The following is a 19,468-nucleotide window of genomic DNA, read 5'->3' on the forward strand; positions in this document are numbered from 1 at the left end:
TACTCATCATACTGTCTCAAAATGGCTGCGAAATACGACTTCATCATCGTGGGTGGCGGCGTCGCCGGCTTAGTAGTTGCCACTCGTCTGTCTGAGATCCCAGATGTCCAGGTCCTGGTGCTCGAAGCGGGCGAAGACCAAACGGCAGACCCTCGAGTCAATATTCCCGCACTGGGTCCCAGTCTTGTCAAAACGCCCTCTGACTGGCAGTTCCGAACGGTACCCCAAGTGAGTATTTCTGAGACCAGCTGCTGCTTTTTTGGGAGTCCGCTTTACTGATAGTGAATCGCTTGCAGGATGGCCTAGGTGGTCGTGAGATTGCTGTTCCCCAAGGTCGTCTCCTTGGTGGCTCAGGTGCCCTCAATGGCCTCTCCTTTACTATCACCACACGGTCCAACGTCGAGGCATGGGCCAGCTTGGGCAATCCTGGCTGGGACTGGCCTACGTTCAATGAAGCCTCCAAGAAGGCCTATTCCATCGCTTCTGGTGAAGGTACAGGGCCACTGAAGCTGTCTCTGCCGGACAACGCGGAGTCATTCTGGCCCAAGATCTGGCAAGACACTATTCGCAGTCTGGGCTTCCCGGACTCTTGCGACCCCTTGAGTGGGCAAGGAGTCGGCAGCAGTCTCACGCCGGACACTATAGACCCGGAGACCAAGCAGAGAAGTTACGCGGGCAGCGCGTATCTACAGTCAGCAAAGTCTAGGTCCAACTTGACAGTTGTGACCGGAGCTCTGGTAGAGAAGATCGTCTTCAAGTCCGATGCTGGCGAGATTGTTGCCGACGGCGTTCAATACACCAAGGATGGCGAGACAACAACAGCAACAGCACAGAAAGAGGTTGTGTTGACTGCTGGCACTCTCAACTCGCCACGAATCCTTGAGCTCTCCGGCGTTGGTAACGGAGAGCTTCTTCGTACACTCGGCATCGAAGTCGTTCTGGATAACCCGCACGTCGGCGAAAACCTGCAGAACCACGTCATGGTCGGCGCAAGCTTTGAGGCCCTTCCAGAGCTCGACACCATAGATGGAATTATTCGTCAGGAGCCGGCCGCTGTTGGAGCTGCGATGGAGGCGTATGGTAAGGGCACTGGGCCGTTCTCAAGAAGCGGCACTGTAGCAACTGCACAGCTTCCTTTGCCCGCTGGCGAGGATGTTACCCAGCTTCTTGACAACTTGAGCGGCCCCAAAACGAGTGCGACGCCAGAGTTCACAAAGGCCCTCGAGGCATACGTGCGGTCCGTCCTGACGTCGTCCTCGGAACCCTCGGGGTACTACCTATCGTTGCCTGGATTTGCATTGTTCAGCGGAGACGGGACTATGGCAGCACCGCCGCCTGGCGACGAGAAGTACTTCACGATAGCGCTGCTCCTCGCTCATCCACTGTCGCGAGGGTCAAGCCACATCACTTCTGCGTCCCTTGATTCGCCCGCAGTCGCCATCGACCCAGCGTACCTATCGCACCCATTCGACGTCGAGGTCCTGGCCAGACATATTCAGCTCCTGGAGAAGATCGCCACAAGCGAGCCGCTCCGAAGTCAGCTGAAGCCGAGCGGAAAGCGCAACCCCGCCAACGCTCTGACAGATCTCGAGGAAGCCAAAGAGTTCGCGCGTAAGACGGCAGTTGGCGCTCATCATTTCACGGGCACTTGCTCCATGATGCCTCGGGAGCTTGGCGGAGTGGTAGATGAGAAGCTCCGGGTGCATGGGATCCGTGGCTTGCGGGTGGCTGATGCTTCCATTGTGCCCATTACAGTGCGTGCCAACCCTCAGGCGACAGTCTATGGCATCGCCGAGCGGGCTGCCGATTTGATCAAGGCGAGTCTGTAGGTGCCATCTGTAACGAAAAGAGGTTTATAGCTTCGGGTCGTATGTCTAAGTAGGAAGTTTCCATGGCAATGAATGAGATGAAACCAGGGATCATGACGTTAAGAGCGCAGTAATTGAGTTTGGATGCAAGGATACCAGCTATCTCGAAAGACCATCTTTGGCAATGAGACTTTTTTTTCTTTTCTTCTGCAGGAACATCATCCATGGTGTCAAATGTCATCGTAGTTGCATTAAGGTTGCAGTTTATTTGGGGGGAAAGAATGTCACTGCCCTTTGATGGGCGGCTTGTGGCGGATGTGTGTCAAACGGCCAGCTGGTTGGCGGATGCTTCCCTGGACGCGTCCCAATCGCGCTTTTAATGGACAAAGTATCGATACTTTTTCAGCACTGCAGGGACCACACAAATGATTGTACCTTGCCAGATAGCTAGACGTGACGGCGAGCTCACCTCGCGTCCTCCACCCGGCCGCGTCGCTAACAATTTCGCGTCAAAATCGCCTTCATCTTTCCTAATTGTCTCTTTCTGCGCAAACATCACTTCGACGGCACACCTCAAAAATCGCCCTACGTATGTCCTGACCTCGAATTCGACGCCCGCCAGCTCTTCAGCTCTTTAGCTCTTCCCAACTGCATGCCTCACCCGATCGCCCACCATGGCTGAACAGGCAAAAGGCTTGTTCGCAGAATGTACCTTCGCCTTCGTACCGAGTGCCCACCTGGCTCCCAAAGAAATCAGCGAGTACGCTGGCATCGTGGAGGGTCGTGGCGGAACGGTTCTCGACCCCAGACGCGATGGCTCCCTCAGGCTCGAGGCCGTTTCCCAAATCATCTCCAACACCATCGACTTTCCCCAGTTCACCGAAACCCAAGCCTTCATGATCCCAGTCGTCAATACCGACTGGATCAAGGCGTCAGTCAAGAGGAAGAAACAGGCACAGGTCCGGCCTTATTCTCCCGATCCGCGCATGTTCTTTTCCAAGGTCATCCTTACAACTGCCGGTCTGCCTGAAATCGACAAGGAGACAATTATTGGTGCTACGCTGGCCATGGGCGGCATGGAAGGCGCCGACGTCACACGACAGACCACACATATCTGCGCTCTGACTACGGAAGATCCAAAGTGCGTCATCGCCGAAGAGAAAGGCCTCAATTGCAAGATCGTTCTACCCCACTGGTAAGTCTGGAGCGTCCTGGTGCTTCGAGCCACTTCTCACCCATACCCTAGGTTCGAAGACTGCTTCAGGCTAGGCAAACGTATACCTGAAGCCCCTTATCTGCTCCCCGATCCCGAAATCCTTCGCCGCGACGAGAATCAAAGCGAGGTGCAAATTCCCACATACGACCAGCTCAACGGAGCAACCTCAACAAGCCCCAACTACCTCAGTGATGGCCCGCGAAAACCAGCCACGATATTCCGGGACAAGGAAGTCATGCTTTCAAAGGACCTCAGCATTACCCCACGATCGCTGGAAGTTGTCAAGCAACTCATTAACAATGGTGGTGGCAAGGTAGTCGACGATGTTGACGATTGCGACTACTTTATTTGCCAGTATCGTGACGGCGAACAGTACGTCAAGGCTGCGCAGTCAGGAAAGGACATTGGTAATCTCTCGTGGCTTTACCACCTCATAACGCACAATGAATGGACGTCACCGCTTCGCCGTCTACTCCACTACCCAGTTCCCAAGAACGGCATCCCTGGCTTTGAAGGTCTCAAGATCTGTCTCTCCAACTACGGCGGTGACGCTCGCATATACCTTGAAAATCTGATCAAGGCGACTGGTGCCACATACACCAAGACGATGAAGGCCGAGAACACACACCTCATCACTGCAAGGAGCAGCAGTGAGAAATACGAGGCGGCCAAGGACTGGAACATCGAGGCGGTCAACCACCTGTGGATCGAAGAGAGCTACGCCAAGTGTGAGATGCAGAGGGTTACGGTCCCCAAGTATTCTCACTTTCCAGTGCGCACGAATCTGGGTGAAGTGATTGGTCAAACCTTCTTCGACGAGTATTGCTTGCGAGAAACCTACTACCCCGGTGGTGAAGAGGGGTTGTCGCCCCAAGCGACGAGGAAGCGCAAGATTCTCGAGGCTGCACAGGAGAACTCATACTTGCATGGGCCCGCCGAGGGGGTTGTGATAGGCAGACAAGAGGACAAGAGCGAAGAGGCCATCGATGATAGTTTCATGACGCCTATACGCCCTAAGAAAGGCAGCCGCGGAAAGGAGAATGATACACCCTCAGAAATGTCGACTGGAGGCCGAAGCGCCAAGAGCAAGGCTTTGACCAACCTACAGCGCATCGCTCCCGATATTGCGTTGTACGAAAAGGAGAAGAAGCGCAGCAAGGACAAACAAGGTCCGTGGGGCGGTAAACGCGCTGCCGATCAAATTGACAGGGAAAGAGGCCGGACATCGAGCCCAGCACAGGCAATGGATGTGGATGATGAGGAGGATGAAGATTCAAGGCCTTCCAAGAAGCGGAAATCATTACGTCCAGACGTGGAGATGAGGATTGTGCTTACGGGCTTCACGAGATGGGTTAACGCCAAGTCCAGGGAGGATACAGAGAGGGTAAGTCACTTGAGTTCCTTTCAGATGGCCGAACTAACAGGTCGCAGCGAAAACTTCGCGACATGGGTATCCTTATTGTACAAGATGACAAGCCGTGCGACTATCTCGCCGCTCCCCACATGGTACGGACAGTCAAATTCCTCAAAACTTTGGCCAAGGGGCCTACCGTCCTATCGTCCAACTTCATCGATGAGGCTCTTGAAAGGGGCGAGGCCCCCGACCCGGACGAGTTCCTCCTAAACGACGAGGAAAACGAAGCCAAATTTGGTGTCAAGCTCGAGACTGCAGTCTCGCGTGCGAGGGCGAATCTCGGCAAGCTGTTGTGGACAGTCCCCGTGTACTGTACGAACAACATCTGCAACGGACCCGAAAGCTACAAAGCCATCGCCGAGGCGAATGGAGCCATGTTCAAGCTGTACCGCGCGCGCAGCGGCACGACCATCAAGCCAACGACGGAAGAGGAGGACGGAGGCGCGCCACCAGAGCCCGTCTATCTCCTCAGCTCCAACAGCGCCGACGAGCGGTCTCTCTGGCCCAAGTTTGAGGAGATGGCGCGCAAGGGCCATATGGAGCCGCGCATCGTCGCAGCTGACTGGCTGTTGGATGTCGCCATGAAGCAGCAAGTCTCCTTTGATGAGAAGTACCTTGCCAGGAACTTTTTCCAGAAGAGCCTATGACCGCCGTTCGGCTCAGCTTGGTGACTAATTGGTAGGCTTTGGATTGTACATTGTATATACGCGCGGGCATGGAGTTGTATGCTTTCGGGGCAAGGCCTTGGGACTTTGTGTTTGTTTACGACCGGCTCGAGGAATAATGTGTCAACGTGGTATGTCTAGTTAGAGATTCGCAAAAGAGGGAGACCATTGTCTCGTCGTCGTTTTTATCATCAAGAAGAGGTAGAAGATAGAGCGAGATCAAAAGAACTTTACACCCTGCGAGTCCTCTTGTCCAAAGATCTGGGCCTTGCCGCGCTTCACCAGGATTTGTAGCGCTTTGGACAGGAGGTCTGGATCAAGGCCGTGGAAATCTGTACACACATGGAATCGTTCTTAGCTCACGGGTCCAATCTTCACATTGCGAAAGAAAAGAAAAAAATTCTCAAGAGAGGAGAGATTGCTTTGCCCACCTGTGCCCCTGGTACTCTCTCCCTCTGTAAGCTCGTACAGCGTCAGCACGACGCCCTTTTGCGCCGTCTCGTCGATCCAGCCCTCGATCACGGCGGCCCACTCGTCGGGGGTACGCCAATAGACCCAGAAGACGTCAGTGCTAGCCGGCAATGCTTCGGCGCGGCGGTCCTTGCGCATGAACTCGAGGACCTCGCGCGCGTCGGCCAGGCTGAGGCGCTTGTTGAGCGTCTTGTTGTGGAAGAGATCCTCTGGCGCGGCGGCGGCGGAGGATGTCGCGGTCGCGGGGGAGAAGGTTGTAGGTTCGTTGGCGAGGGAGGACTCGTTGTGGTTTGGGAGGACGTGCGGTAGGGCGGAGGAGGAGGAGGCGGAGGGGATCGCGGCGCCGAGGGAGAGCTTGAAGAGGCGGTGGTGGCGGCAGTAGGAGAGGATTAGGTCGGACCATTTGACGAGTTGGGCGTGGTGGGTTGTTAGGTTTGTTTGGCGGGTGAAGAAGGGGGGGAAGGAGTATTCCCGGGGGAAGGGGAAGGGGGAGGCTGTTGTTGCTGCCATTGTGTGGTTGTGGTTGATTGTGGTGATGGCTGATGTTGGAGCTTTGCTGTCGCGAGCTGGAAAGAAGCGTCACTGCAGTGCCCGAGGGGTTCTCCATGGTGGGGTAGGGATTTGCGGGCGGTGGAGACGCCGGGATGGTCAGAGCTCGCCGTTGCGGGGGCCCGTTGGATTAGTGGGTCTTGAGCAGTTGTCCGGCGTTTTGGTTCGGGATGAGGTGGTTCGCTTCCACGCAGTAAGCTCACAATTCAATCTCTCCTGATGGTTATATGAATGCTTGATGGGAATTTTTAGACCTTGGATTTGGAACGAACTATATGTCACCCTAGATCGGGAACTCAGTCATCTATGCAGAAAACCTTCCCAGCCCTGATGTAAGTCGTCCAGCCAGTTCTTGGCCAAGGCTCAACGCATCATAACTCATAGCTGCTTGTGTTGTACCTGAACTGCTGGAATATGCGCTTTGAGGGATCTAGGTTATATCCTTTACTGCTGGCTTTATCGGGATCAATGATATTCTCCCGCCAACTGCGTGATCTGCTCAAAGAGCCCTTGGCTTTCACTTTGTCATGGCCTTGATCCTCCTCGTGAGAGTGTTGGATCTTTTAGCTTGATACGCATATAATGAAGTAAGAGCATCTCATTTACTGAAGCTATCTCCAAGCGCCGCATTATTGGTGTTAAGACCCAAGAGCTTGCTGCACCATCGGTCAATAGGGTCTAAGTGCTTCCGGGATGACAAAATTGAAACCCAAAGTAGTGACACCAGGCAGGTCATGAGCAGTACCAATGAGAGAAGACATTCTTCTATGCGCCACTGGTATCCCGTAAGTATTCTCATTGCGAGAGCAGTACTTGATCCACGACTCAAATACCTACGCGTATGCGATACGTCCCTCAATTTGGCTATTTATCATCCATTGATCAACTTCTCTGTTCTACTCGACGTGCTATAGCCAACTCCCAGCCCATTCCACCAAGTCTAGTCATTCCATCAGAGACAAAAAGAACCCTGAGAGACCACTCTGCGCCTCCATACCTGCTCGTCTTCCACGTCACCCTCTATGAGGTTTCACGATACGCCATTAACGGGTCATACAGGTACCTTTCTCATCCACAACCCCCTCTTCCCTGCGCCACAACTCAGAGCCCAGAGTATGCCATGCTCTATCCCATATGAACGATTCCAAAACGAACCCAGATGTGCTACGGCACACATAGCCGCGGTAGCCTAGCGGGTGAGCAAAAAGACTGGCATGAAATCACGACTGGGGTTTCGTAGGCATTCGCAACCTCGTAAGTTCGAATCGCTGAGCTTTTGCCATTTTTGCAGTTATTTTTCGTGTGGGAGATCATAGCATTTTGATACTTGGTCATGAAATGACAGTCTGGCGTAGTTTTGGATGTGGTGCTATTGCTCAATGTTGATTTCTATGGCTCTGTCTTCTCTTATCTCATGGGAACTGTCACTTGATTCTGTTTGTGCGGCCGGATGGGGTTCGAATAGCAGGGGGACCAGACGATGCCGGATACCCAACGGTCCTTTGAAACCCCCGTATCAAGGAGTCGCCTGGCGGGAAAAGAGGTCGGAGTTTGAATACCCGGCTCAAGTTGAATCCCGATGAAAAGGGTTCCCATGTGTGTAGTCTAGATACCTCAAATAGACAGAAAAGTAACAAGTAGAATATTTACATCGTGTAGATACATCTCCGTGATCCAACACCATAGGGGCCACTCTGCAGATCAATCGAATGATCTTCAGTTCCAATGGCACTCGCCCGCCTGCTTAAGGTAACCACTTGCGCCGCAGGAATTTCAGAAGATGCCATGAGACAGGTGCAAATATGACTTCAGCATCACAAGCCTCTATGAGCACGCAGAGAATCACACACAAACACATTACTTGTAAAAGAAAAGAAGTGTTGAAGAAACTGACCGCTCTAATACTAGATAGGTATCACTGTATCCATGCACCCTGAGATGCCAAACCGCCCACCCTCTCGAACGCCAGATCCAATAAACACCTCATAGCAGACTACTTCTTCGCCCTCCGCTTCCCCTTCTTCTCAGGGACGCTGACACTCCCTTCCGCAATCTCACCAGCCTCAATCTCGCCCGCCTTCTCCATCTGTTGCAACTTTTCCTGTCCCGATATAAACATGGACAAGTCTCTATTCATCTCCTGCAACTCCGCCACCTGCTCCTTGTAAGACACCTCGCTCTTCTTGAGGGCCTCGAGCTCGGCTTTGTTGTGCTCCACGCGCTTCATGAGCCCCTGCGTAACTTGTTTTTCCTCCTGAAGGGCCTTGCCCATATTGCGGGCGAGTTCCTGGGCCTTGGTGGCCTTTGCTCGGTCACGCTCTGCGTCGCGCTCGAGTTGTGGCATGACTTGCGTTTGGAGGCGTGTGAGTTCCGTCTTGAGGGTGGCGTTCTCTTCCAGAGCTGTGGTAGCTTGCGCCGATGCAGACTCAGCTATGGCAGCTGCTTTTGAGGCCTTGTCCGCCACTTTGCTGATCATCTCCTCAAAGTAGACCCGCTGCGACTCAAGCTGACTGGTCAGGAGATGAGTATACTCCAAGCCGATGTTGTCCAGCTTTGCCCGGGGGACAGTATCTTCGTATCCGCCTTCCGTTCCATGGTGATGTCCGTTGCTGCCCGGGAGCTCAACGACCTTACCATCGCCCTTATCACGGATCAAACGATGTACCCACGTATCCCCAGCGTAGTCCCATACATGCTGCGTCTCCAGCTCTAGCGAGAAGCTATGCGCCGTCTCCTTCCAGTGGTCCTTGGCATGGCCGCCCTTGTATCGACCGCAGCCGACATTTCCGCAAATAAGGCAGATCCATAGGTCATCGGTGGAATCGCATACGCTGCACAAATTCGATACGGAAGAGCCGAATGGTTGTGTATATGGGTTTGACGGGTCGTATGCGGTTTCGGGATTCGTGTGTCGGCAGACCGGACAACCTGAGCCTTTCCAGTTTTGTAGGCAGGTACAGTGAAAGACGTGCTGGCAGGGAATCGTCATTAGGCCTGTTGTATCGTCCATGCGCTCAAGACACACGGGGCAAGTAGGTAGTTCGATGAGATTAGGTGTCGGCGGAGGGAAAGGCCTGAGACTACTCGAGGCGACGACGGAAGAAGACGAAGGCGTGAAGGGATCGTGGTTGAGATCGGGAAACGTTCTGTTTTCTCTAGTCGGTGTCTCAAAGGTGATGGATTTGACGAAGACAACATGGCAAACTTGCGCCTGTAAAAGAGTTAGTCACAGGGCCATGTCAGAAAGTGCGTTTGACTCCTCACCTCCATGCTGTTGAAGACCTTCCCGTCAAATTCCTTCTGCCACGCCCGCGCCTTCTCGCTGTTTCCAAACTTCAGGAGCACCAAATAACGATTCATCCTGGCCGTCATGACCATTCGCCAGTGACTGATGTCGTTCCTCCATTTCTCCCCGACGTACCCAATGAAGTCGCCTGGGCTGAGGTAACTTGGAACCGCGGGTATGCAGAGTGTCGTGCAGTCTTCGGCTTTGACATCATCACCTTCTGATGGCGACAGTCCCAAAGCAGGTGTCTCCTCCTCGTCGCGGTAGAAGTGTACGACTCCCCAGCCTACTTCCGTACTTCTTGTATCCAGCGGAACGTACTTCGCCTTCGTGGAGATACCGGCGCCGCCGAATGTTGGACCAACGCCCAGGTCTGCGGTAGAGCTCGTTGCCTCGGCCGCCATTTGATCTGTATGCTCGTCGCTTTCTGAATCGACGTCGATGCTCTCGATGCTGATTTGGCCAAAGCGCCAGTCCTTGACTGCCGTCTCTGGTCGAATCGCTGCCGAAGAAGGCGGGGGTGGGAAGCTCTGTGTACGGGCTCTCCACTGCCTCTCGGTTATCCTCTCGATGTTACTGCCGCTGTCTTCCTTGTCAGGAGCTCTGGAAGGTCCGCAGTCGATGAGGTTCGGGCTCGAAGTGAGTTCCGGTGCTCTGTGTGTGTTTGATCGATAGGTATCGGCGGGGTAAGGTGGTTCGAAGGCTTGTAGTGGTGAAGGCTGTGGTCGGAAACTCGTACTCGGTCTCTTCGAACTTTTCGTGGAATGCGCGGGAAGTTCAGCGAAGATGTTGGCGTCTTTCGGCGGAAGCCACACGTCTTTACGGGGAGCTGCCGCCTGCTCTTTGCCTTTGACGACCTTAGTATCGGCGGGTGCGGGGCTTGGGGTGGAATAAAGCTCGAACTTGAGGTGATAGAAGAAGGTCCGCATAGCACTTCTGAGCCTCGCAGGCTGCCGTGAGACGATGATGGTTGGCTTTGGCGGATGGAAGTATTTCGGCAACTAAGATCAAAGACACCAAACTATGGAGGTAAAAGAAAGTAAGTTTCCAGGTGTTTCCGAAACGTCCATGGGCTGTTCATGTCGCGGCGCAACTCGTGGAAGCAGACGGGATAATTGTGTTGTGGGGAAGATTATAGTCATTCAGGTGCGAGGTTCGAGCAGCTGTAAAAGCACCCCACAGCCCCACCACTGCGGACCTCGCTCCATCCGGTACGTCACTGATAAGCCGCCAATGGGTCAACTTCCCAACAGTGACATTCTCATCACACCGATTATGTACACTACAAACATCAACATGTCACGAGAAAATGGGCAATGGGAAGTAGTTGAGACTTCAATAGAGTCTGATATTGACGCTTTCGTGAGCGCACGGATGCCTAGCTAAGTTTCTAGGAATATGTGAAGATATCATTCAGAACCATTGTCCCGCCGTAATCGTAAGCCATTAACGCCGTCCCACCCGAACCAACTTCCCCATCCACGAGTCCGTCGCTTACTGGCCGCCACGAAGACGGAGAACGAGATGAAGGGTAGATTCCTTCTGGATGTTGTAGTCGCTCAGGGTGCGACCATCTTCCAACTGCTTTCCGGCGAAGATCAAGCGCTGCTGGTCGGGAGGAATACCCTCCTTATCCTGGATCTTGGACTTCACGTTGTCAATCGTGTCTGATGACTCGACCTCCAAGGTAATCGTCTTGCCAGTCAACGTCTTCACGAAGATCTGCATACCACCACGCAGACGGAGGACAAGATGCAGGGTAGACTCCTTCTGAATGTTGTAATCCGACAACGTGCGACCGTCTTCAAGCTGCTTTCCGGCGAAAATCAAGCGCTGCTGGTCGGGAGGGATACCCTCCTTATCTTGGATCTTCGACTTGACGTTGTCAATGGTGTCTGAAGATTCAACCTCGAGCGTAATTGTCTTGCCAGTAAGAGTCTTCACGAAGATCTGCATACCACCGCGAAGACGGAGAACCAAGTGGAGCGTGGACTCCTTCTGAATGTTGTAGTCGGAGAGGGTGCGGCCGTCCTCAAGTTGCTTGCCAGCAAAGATCAAACGCTGCTGATCGGGGGGGATACCCTCCTTATCCTGAATCTTCGACTTGACATTGTCGATGGTATCAGAAGACTCGACCTCAAGGGTGATGGTCTTGCCAGTGAGGGTCTTGACGACTGCGGGGAAGGTTAGCAACTTTGTGGTTGATAGAATATTCGACGCGAGACGACTTACAGATTTGCATACCACCACGAAGGCGGAGAACCAAGTGGAGGGTAGACTCCTTCTGGATGTTGTAGTCGGAGAGGGTGCGGCCGTCCTCAAGCTGCTTGCCAGCGAAAATGAGGCGCTGCTGATCGGGGGGGATACCCTCCTTATCCTGAATCTTGGACTTGACGTTGTCGATGGTATCGGATGACTCGACCTCGAGAGTGATGGTCTTGCCGGTGACTGGAAGGGACGATGTCAGCTGGTGGTGGGGATGATGGCTGGGTGCCTAGGTGACTTACGGGTCTTGACGAAAATCTGCATAATGGCGACTTCGATAGATTCTGATGTGTGGTGTTTGTTTTGGTATTCCTGAATGGAGTTGCTCGTGATCGAGTAATCGCTGATGAGAGGTTCGCCGAGCGAGAGTGTTGAGTAGTGGATGTGATGGGGGGAAGAGGGAAAGGAGGGGACGAAGAGGTGTAGTGGCTTAAATACCGGAAGGCAACCAAGGTGTCAGAGAGATGCGGCCTGGGCTGTCTGAAGGCGGGAAGGAAGGACCTGGAGCCAAGTTGGGTGGTGGTGGCAGGTGCATCGGTGACTGACTGACCGCGGAAGGCAAGGAAGGCAAGGGAAGGAGGCGCTTGATTGGGGGCGCAGGTGCGAGAAAGTGGGGCTGGTTATGCAGTGAGTGGCACTAAGTGCCTTCTTTCTCAGTTCTGAGTGCCTTGTCTGTCAGCGTCTGGGGGAATGGCGAATGATTCATCAGCAACTGCGCAAGTGCCACAAGGCGCTAAAGTAGGCAGGAGCAAGCCGGAACCCTCCAGAACCAAGTGGGGTTTTCTCATGAAGCTGTACTCCGTACCTCTACTTTCGAACTCACGCGAAACCATACTACCATAAGGTAGAGGAACCTTTACCTTGCTCCTTATCGCCCACGAACCTGGGAAGGCTGGAACCCAGAGTGCTGTGCTCGATGTCTCAGTTGCGACTTGCGCTGGACTGTTGGTCACTCGTCGCCGCCGCTTCTTTGATCAGATGGTCTCGTTCATGCCGCCCCTGCGCAGTGGTCTCAAGGCTAAAACACACGCAAAAAAAAAGAACAAGGTAGGAGATCCAATGTGGCATATCCGTCTGAGTGTCTTCTTCTTCAAGATTTCGAGTTCTATGCCTTTGATGAAGCTACAAGACGACTACTGTTTGAACAGGAAAACACTCCACGGCTTCGATACCGCTAGTCTCCTGGAGAGTCTCGAGAATGTCACTGATGAACTGATGGGTCGCAAGAGGCCCACTAGACCCTTGCAACTACTCCGCCTCTTCCCGGGCGTCCTCACTTCACCTCTGTTTATGTACATACCACGTCCAACACAACCGGGAACAATCGTCACCGCCGACGACAGACATTGGGGCTGAAGAGGTCGCCGAGCGCATCCTCTGGAATGCCCACGATGCTAGCTGCCGGTAGACTTGATACTTCCAGATCGAAATCAAGCAGGCTGGCAAGGCTGGCTTCGGTTTGACAAACTTTGCAGGAATTCGTCGTGTCTCACCTGCGCTTGACGGATTCCACGGACACCAGCGCAAATTCAAGTCTAAAGAGAAGAGCAAAGAGGGTCAGAAACAAGTCCGACGCGGCCGTGACTGTCACTGACAAACAAGCGCCCCACCCGCCACCCGGATAGGCAGACTCAAGCAAGCAGGGCAGCGAACATGAGAATCGCCACCTCCAGAGCCTCTTGGTCAATCTTTTCCCCGTCCGAATCACTCGCTTGCTAATCCCGTCGCCCCCATACAAAGCTTTTCTCGACCTCATATCTAATTCAAATCTATTCGACCTAACCCGCCACGATGCCTTCCTTTCGATATGCCCGGCCGGCTGTTGAATGTCGCCGACCATCCTTCCCCCAACACAACACGGCCAAATACTAAAGTGCGGAGAAGGACCGGCGAGACCGGGGTGGCAGGTGAAATGAGCCGACGTCATCCGAAAGGCCACTGCACCCCCAACCTCTCCCGAACCTTGATTTCACGAACCACCGCCCGAACCTGACAGACAAACAAGCAGACAGGCCTTCAGATACCAATACTTCAGCCAAAAGACGAGAAAAGTTCTACGCATCCCAGTTCGGCGTCTCCAGCCCAACAACGAATTCACGAAAGTCGCAAGCAAAAAGAATGCGAACCTCTGCATCCTCCTCCGAAGCGACGCTTTCGTCAGCCGAGAAATGAATCGATGGCGACATCAGTCTTTGCTCGCTCGTCGCTCGGGCCTTATCGCGACATCCGTTCACGCGCTCTCTTCCCAGGGGGGGCCAAAAGGCGACGTTTCGTCCACACGAGCGAGACACACACACTCGCGCCCGGCATCGCCTCCTCCTCCATACTACACAGTAGACAATGGTACAACTCGGCCACGTTGGCTGCACTGTTTCTCTGCAGCAACACACAAACACCACCACCACCGTATGCATCCTTGCCCCTCCAGCCACTCTTCTCATTGGTTTGGCCTCAAATCGTACCAAAAGCCCAAGGGCGCCCTCCATCCCCATTTGCTGCGATAAGGCGCTTCTTCCCCTCATTGACCCTGCTTTAGCCCATCCCGCAGAGGTTCGTCCTCCAAACTACCTCAGATCACGCTGCTCTAGTCTGTCTAAGGTGGCACCTATGTGGTCCACCACGTTGTGGGCTGCACGCCGCGGCTTGCATGCTGTCTCATCTGACCCTCATGTCTGTTTCCCTGCCTCATCTTAAGGATGCCTTGAAGATATCCGTACATGCGTCTCATTTGGGACGAAAGGGTACACAATCAACGTAGTCACGGCTTAAAAGGTGTATCTGAACTTATTGTGAAGGGCGCGAAACAAAGAATCTCGATTTATCGATTTTGACCCAAGTTAACTACAACAGCGTAAATGCCGATATCGGCCAATTGTGCCTCTCCATTTCTCTGCGTGAAGGTTTTTTGCAAATGGGCCCTTCCGACTCCCAAAAATTCCAATGCATATCATAATCGTCTATGCTTGCTATGCTCTGTCATTTGCCTGTCGTGCCGGCATGATCGTCTCCATGAACGTCCCTGGCGCATGTTGCGTCTCTCTTTGCCGCAGCGCAGCCCTTCTCGCCTGCGCTCGACTCCAGACCACCAACCCCGTTAAGCTTCGAGTCATACATTCGTAATTTGAATCATGATAAAAGGTCGTAACACATCGCGATGAATCGTCGTGGTGGGGAGGTGACCAGCCGAAAAGAAGTGAAGTGAAGAGGTGGGGGTAGAGATCTTGTGTGTGTGTCTCGTTCAACGCCGTCGCTGTGACTCGAAATAACAAAAGAGATGCCAACCAAATTGCCCACCCAGGGGCTTTTCAAAAATCATAATCTCAAGAAGGAAAATAAATGGCAGCAATAATAATAGCACAGTAGAGGACAATCAGTTGGCGCGGATCACAAGCTTTGACAAGAACTTGTTCGACAAGCAATCAAAGTCGTTGCGGTCAAAGCTGGCGTCGGGGCGAGTACGCAGGTATGCCTCTGTTGTAGACTATTAGTGCTCTGCAAACATGACGGGCGGAACCATTGATAACTTACCGTGCTTGATGACATGCTGACGGACCTCGGTCATGGCCTCGCAGACAGCGACGTTGTTGTTCAGGAGGTGGCCGTGCTTGGCGGTGTCCCAGTCCATAAAGGCAGGAAGCTTCTGGGAGATGGCGTGGAAGAGGCCGACAATGACACCGACGGGAGTTGTCTCCATGTCGTTGCAGAACTTGTTGACGGCGGCCGGGTCGGGAACACGGTAGTGGCAGTCGAACTGCATCTCCTCCCAGACGGCGAGGAGGATGGAAGCCAGCATGAAGATGGTGGGCCAGTTCTTGAGACGCTCACCGCTGTAAACGCTGGAGTACAGAGAAGACAGCTCCTCGAGAATCTCCTTCTGGAGCTCACGCCACATGTCGGCCATGGCACACTTGATCTGGAAGTTGATCATGACGGGGGCGACGGTCTTGCCGTAGTACTTGGAGTCCTCATCGTCGATCTGGCCATCGAGCTGAACATCCTCGCCTTGGCTCTCAACCATGGTGATGTGCAGGGTGAGGTTGTAGGCAAGAACGAGCTTCAGAGCCTTGCGGATGACGGGCATACGCTCCTTGACGTAGTAGCGGTGAGCAGTCTTGAGGATCTCGGTGATGAAGGGAGTGCCCTCAAAGTGGTCCTCAATGAAGTCCTCGAAGCCTCCATCAATGTGCTTGTCAAGGTAGTCGGACAGAGCCTCAACAGAAACGCCCTTGGCACCAACATCGAGTCTCTCGGTGCGAATGTCAAAGTCAATGGGCTCCTGGTCGGTCAAGCAGGACTCAACCCAGTCAACCTGGAAGCAGCTCTCATCAGCCACGTAGACCTCGCGGACGTAGACGGGGAGGGCAAAGCCATAGCCGTGAGTGATCCACATGACAGTCTCGTTCTGAGCAAAGCCCTTGACGTTGTAGACAGAGACACCGCGTCCAAGGTGGCGCTCATAGTCGGCCTTCCAGTCCTTCATAAAGTAGCCGATATCCTTGATGTCGATACGAGTGCAAGGAACCTGCCACAGGCGGGCATGAGACGGCTGGCAACCAGCACAAGGCTCGCCCTTGTCACAGGTCTTCTTCAAGAACTTGCAACGCAGGCAGGCGCGAAGCTTTCTAATCTCACTGGCCTGCTTACGCTGCTCAGGCAGGAGAGGACCCTTTCTGCGGCCAACCTTCTTGACCTCTGTGCCATCCTTCTTGCCGGTTGAAGTGCGGCGAATGACGGCCTTGGTGGCCTTGCCGGTGACCGGGCTGCGTCTCTGGCCCGAGTTTCTCCGGGCGGTAGTGAGGATGGGAGGAGACGTGGCGCCGGAGCCGCTGGCGGGAGTTGGCCGGGTCGGTGTGGTCGTCTTGATAGGCATGGGAGCAACGGCAGCTGCAGGGCTGACTGTGTCGTGGTTGTGAACGTGGGCATGAGCGTGTGCGTGAGCGTGGCTGTGGGCATGAGTGTGGTTGTGGTTGTCTCCGAAGCAATTGCGGTGAGATCCGGCATCGACATATCCGTCAGATTCGGGGGAGAAGGGAGAGATGGGGAAAGGAGCAATCTCCTCATAACTGCCGAGTTCAAATGAATTGGCGCCGTCAGACGAATCCGAGTTGGTTCTCAAGTGAAGCGTCTGGCCGGGGTTGAAGATTGCCGCATTGGGCTGTGCCTGTTGAAAGTGGTCGAATCCTGCTCCAGAGCCCTGCTCAACAACCATTGACCACCCCTCTCCATTGCCAGTGCTCGGCAGGGACAGGACCTCGAGGAAGGTACCCGTCGGCGAATTGCTGCCGATGCTATGTGACAGACCGTCAATTTGCAACGCTGAGGCAGCGGCCTGGATGTCGTGCCAGCTCTCCATTCCCAAGCTCCAGTTCATAGCCGGAACAGTGTCGTCCATGGGCGGCATGGTGTTGAAGGCGGATGCGAGTTGAAAGTTTGCGGCCTGCAGCGCCTGGGTCGTGGCGGGGAGGAAGTCGATGGGATTTGTCTGGAAGCCCGGGGCATATGGGTTGTATGTTACGGGCATGTAGGCGTCGGAGACATATTGGGAGTAATCGGGCAATCCATGAGGGGTCTGCTGTTGCTGATGCTGATGTTGTTGCAAGGCCCAGTCGGTCAATGAGTTGACCGGTTGTTGATATGGTGAATGATGCGAGTGCTGGCTCAAAGGTGAGGAGCTGTGTGAGGGCGAGTGGGCTTGCTGGTCCTCGGGAGGACTCGAGGCTGCGACATTCGAGGTCATATCCAAGGGAATGGGCCAGATCCTCTGAGCGGGCATGTTGGTGACGCTCTGGGGGCTGTTCTGGGATGAAGGGATTTGCGAGGCATAGGAAAACCGGTCCCGCTGGTCGAAGGAGGAGAGGTCCAAGAGGGCGTCGCCTCCACTCGTATCGAAATTGACGTTCATGTTGGGTAAGATCAGTCGTGGAAAAAGGACCAACAACGGATAGGTGTAAGTCGAGAAACGGGAGTTGGGGCAGAGATATGGCCTTTTTCCCCAGGACACCGCTCTTTCGTCGGGGTGAGGGTGAAGTGGATGAGGGGAGCAAAAGACCTTCGCTGCGGCGACAAAGGTTTTGGGGGGAGGATGAGGTGGGTAGGAAGAGATTCGGGTGGTGAGAAGGGCGAGAGACTTGGTCGGGGGCCCCAAAAGCGGGCATGCGTGGGTGAAGAGGAACGACGACGAGCCCGCGAAAGAAGCGGTGAGAGATGCAGTTGAACCTCCAGCCCCGGCCGGGAGCAAGAGCCAATGAACGGGGCGGCTGCTCCTTCTGCAGCTGCACGAGTGTGGAGCGGAGACGACCGGGGGGTGTCGCTCCAAAGTTACGCCAGTGGGAAGGAGGGTTGGTGGAGGGTGGATTGCACTTGCACTTGCACTTGCACTGGGGCAGCTACAGGTAGGTGCTCCGTACCTTCTTAGGACTGGCAAGAACTGACAAGAGGGTACGGAGTACTTGGGTGACTGGATGGAAGGTGGGAAGCTGATACTTTCTGGATGGGAAAGAACTGGACCGCTGGACCATTGGACCATTGGACCCATCATCCATGAAAGTGGGTCGGATGGCTGCTCACGAGGACCACTTTGTAACTCGACTCCATCCAATCACCCCAGCCGCCTCCGTGTGGGTGAGACTGTACATCATCCTCCTCGACACTGTATTTTGCAGGCTGGACCAAAGTGTTGGCGGGTACGGATAGTAAGAAACAGTGGGATGGGCGAGGATGAGCGGGTTGTAAAACATGTCGCTAAACACCTTTTTTTCCCTGGCTGGAGCCTCCTCCAGCTGTCTACGGATACTTGTGTCTGCCCCCATCATCTTAGTACTGCAAACCCTGACTGACCATGGGCGAATGGCTGGAAATCGATATTGGACGGCGCAGAAAGCGAGACGTGGTTGTAGCTCTGGCCAGGTACGTACCCCTAAAGGTCGAGTGTCTTTTTGGACGGGACGGGACTTGGAGGCTTGGAGCTGCCATCCACGCACCGCACCGGCGCACCCAAGGGCCAACACCCACGCCATCTGCCATCCGCAGCCTCCAACGGTACGTATCGTGGTATCGCAGCCTCCGTCCGCAAAAGGTACGTGCCTGTATCCACCCTGGGAGCGTTAATGGAAACGTTCTTTTCCACCTTTTGGTGAGGTCTCTGAACCCACCACCCTCCGCCTCACCTCACAGGCTCACCTCGCTCCAGTTTGCCGTGAAGTGTCCTCCACCTTCACGATGTCCCGCCTGCGCCTGCCACCACGTAACGTACCAGCGTACACAAGTACCAAAGTAACTTCCCCTCTTTCAACGCCCAATCGTGCCGCCCATCTTCTCTCTCTCTTTACACTACTGTGTACAGACAGAGTCTCACGAATCATGAGGCCCGCGACGGATTCATTCACTCCCGTCACTCATTGTGGCTTCTTGCCTCTCTCTCCCCCCCCCCTCTCCCCGCGGCACAGTCACACACCCACCATCTTTTCTGTCGTCTCTGGCGCTACGGATATCATGGTCATACCTGACCGAGAGCCCACATTCCAGAGCTCTCCTCGTGCCTGCAGCAAACAGGCCGACGAGGCCATAGTTTAAAACACCAGGTTCCGGATGATGACTTAGTGCCGCCCCAGAGTCATCTTTCTCTTCGGATGATTCCTCAACAGCGTCAAACGCGACTAACCCCAAGATTGCCTCGAGCCTCGAACCCTGAGGAACTGATACCAGGGCAGAGCTTGGGCTCAAGGCTCGATCAAGAACCAGAGCTGGCTGGCCATCGGCACTTGCAGGACCCAAGCCAAGCGAGCCACGCCAGGC

The 19,468-nt window shown here is 54.3% G+C and overlaps 5 protein-coding genes across 5 annotated transcripts; 2 read left to right on the top strand and 3 right to left on the bottom strand.

The window, feature by feature from the left end:
* Window positions 1-21: 21 nt before the first annotated feature.
* Window positions 22-1,829, top strand: BDP81DRAFT_451657 (GMC oxidoreductase; the record flags this gene model as incomplete). Its single annotated transcript, XM_060592654.1, has 2 exons — window positions 22-228; window positions 297-1,829. 2 exons carry the CDS (start codon window positions 22-24, stop codon window positions 1,827-1,829), a joined length of 1,740 nt encoding a protein of 579 aa, XP_060443060.1.
* Window positions 1,830-2,482: 653 nt separating this feature from the next.
* On the top strand, window positions 2,483-5,085 carry BDP81DRAFT_396420 (BRCA1 C terminus domain-containing protein; the record flags this gene model as incomplete). The annotated part of the gene is made up of 3 exons (XM_060588186.1): window positions 2,483-3,003; window positions 3,055-4,408; window positions 4,456-5,085. 3 exons carry the CDS (start codon window positions 2,483-2,485, stop codon window positions 5,083-5,085), a joined length of 2,505 nt encoding a protein of 834 aa, XP_060443061.1.
* Window positions 5,086-5,322: 237 nt separating this feature from the next.
* On the bottom strand, window positions 5,323-6,084 carry BDP81DRAFT_451659 (ESCRT-II complex subunit; the record flags this gene model as incomplete). The annotated part of the gene is made up of 2 exons (XM_060592655.1): window positions 5,323-5,435; window positions 5,535-6,084. 2 exons carry the CDS (start codon window positions 6,082-6,084, stop codon window positions 5,323-5,325), a joined length of 663 nt encoding a protein of 220 aa, XP_060443062.1.
* Window positions 6,085-8,116: 2,032 nt separating this feature from the next.
* On the bottom strand, window positions 8,117-10,338 carry BDP81DRAFT_324460 (Zn-finger in ubiquitin-hydrolase; the record flags this gene model as incomplete). Its single annotated transcript, XM_060584888.1, has 2 exons — window positions 8,117-9,334; window positions 9,388-10,338. 2 exons carry the CDS (start codon window positions 10,336-10,338, stop codon window positions 8,117-8,119), a joined length of 2,169 nt encoding a protein of 722 aa, XP_060443063.1.
* A 4,706-nt stretch (window positions 10,339-15,044) lies between these two features.
* On the bottom strand, window positions 15,045-17,576 carry BDP81DRAFT_462867 (uncharacterized protein; the record flags this gene model as incomplete). The annotated part of the gene is made up of 2 exons (XM_060593946.1): window positions 15,045-15,145; window positions 15,203-17,576. The coding sequence occupies 2 exons, from the start codon at window positions 17,574-17,576 to the stop codon at window positions 15,045-15,047; spliced, it is 2,475 nt and encodes an 824-aa protein (XP_060443064.1).
* Window positions 17,577-19,468: the final 1,892 nt, after the last annotated feature.

This window comes from Colletotrichum phormii, assembly GCF_030913505.1.
Source record: "Colletotrichum phormii strain CBS 102054 chromosome Unknown BDP81scaffold_15, whole genome shotgun sequence".
Lineage (NCBI taxonomy): Eukaryota > Fungi > Ascomycota > Sordariomycetes > Glomerellales > Glomerellaceae > Colletotrichum > Colletotrichum phormii.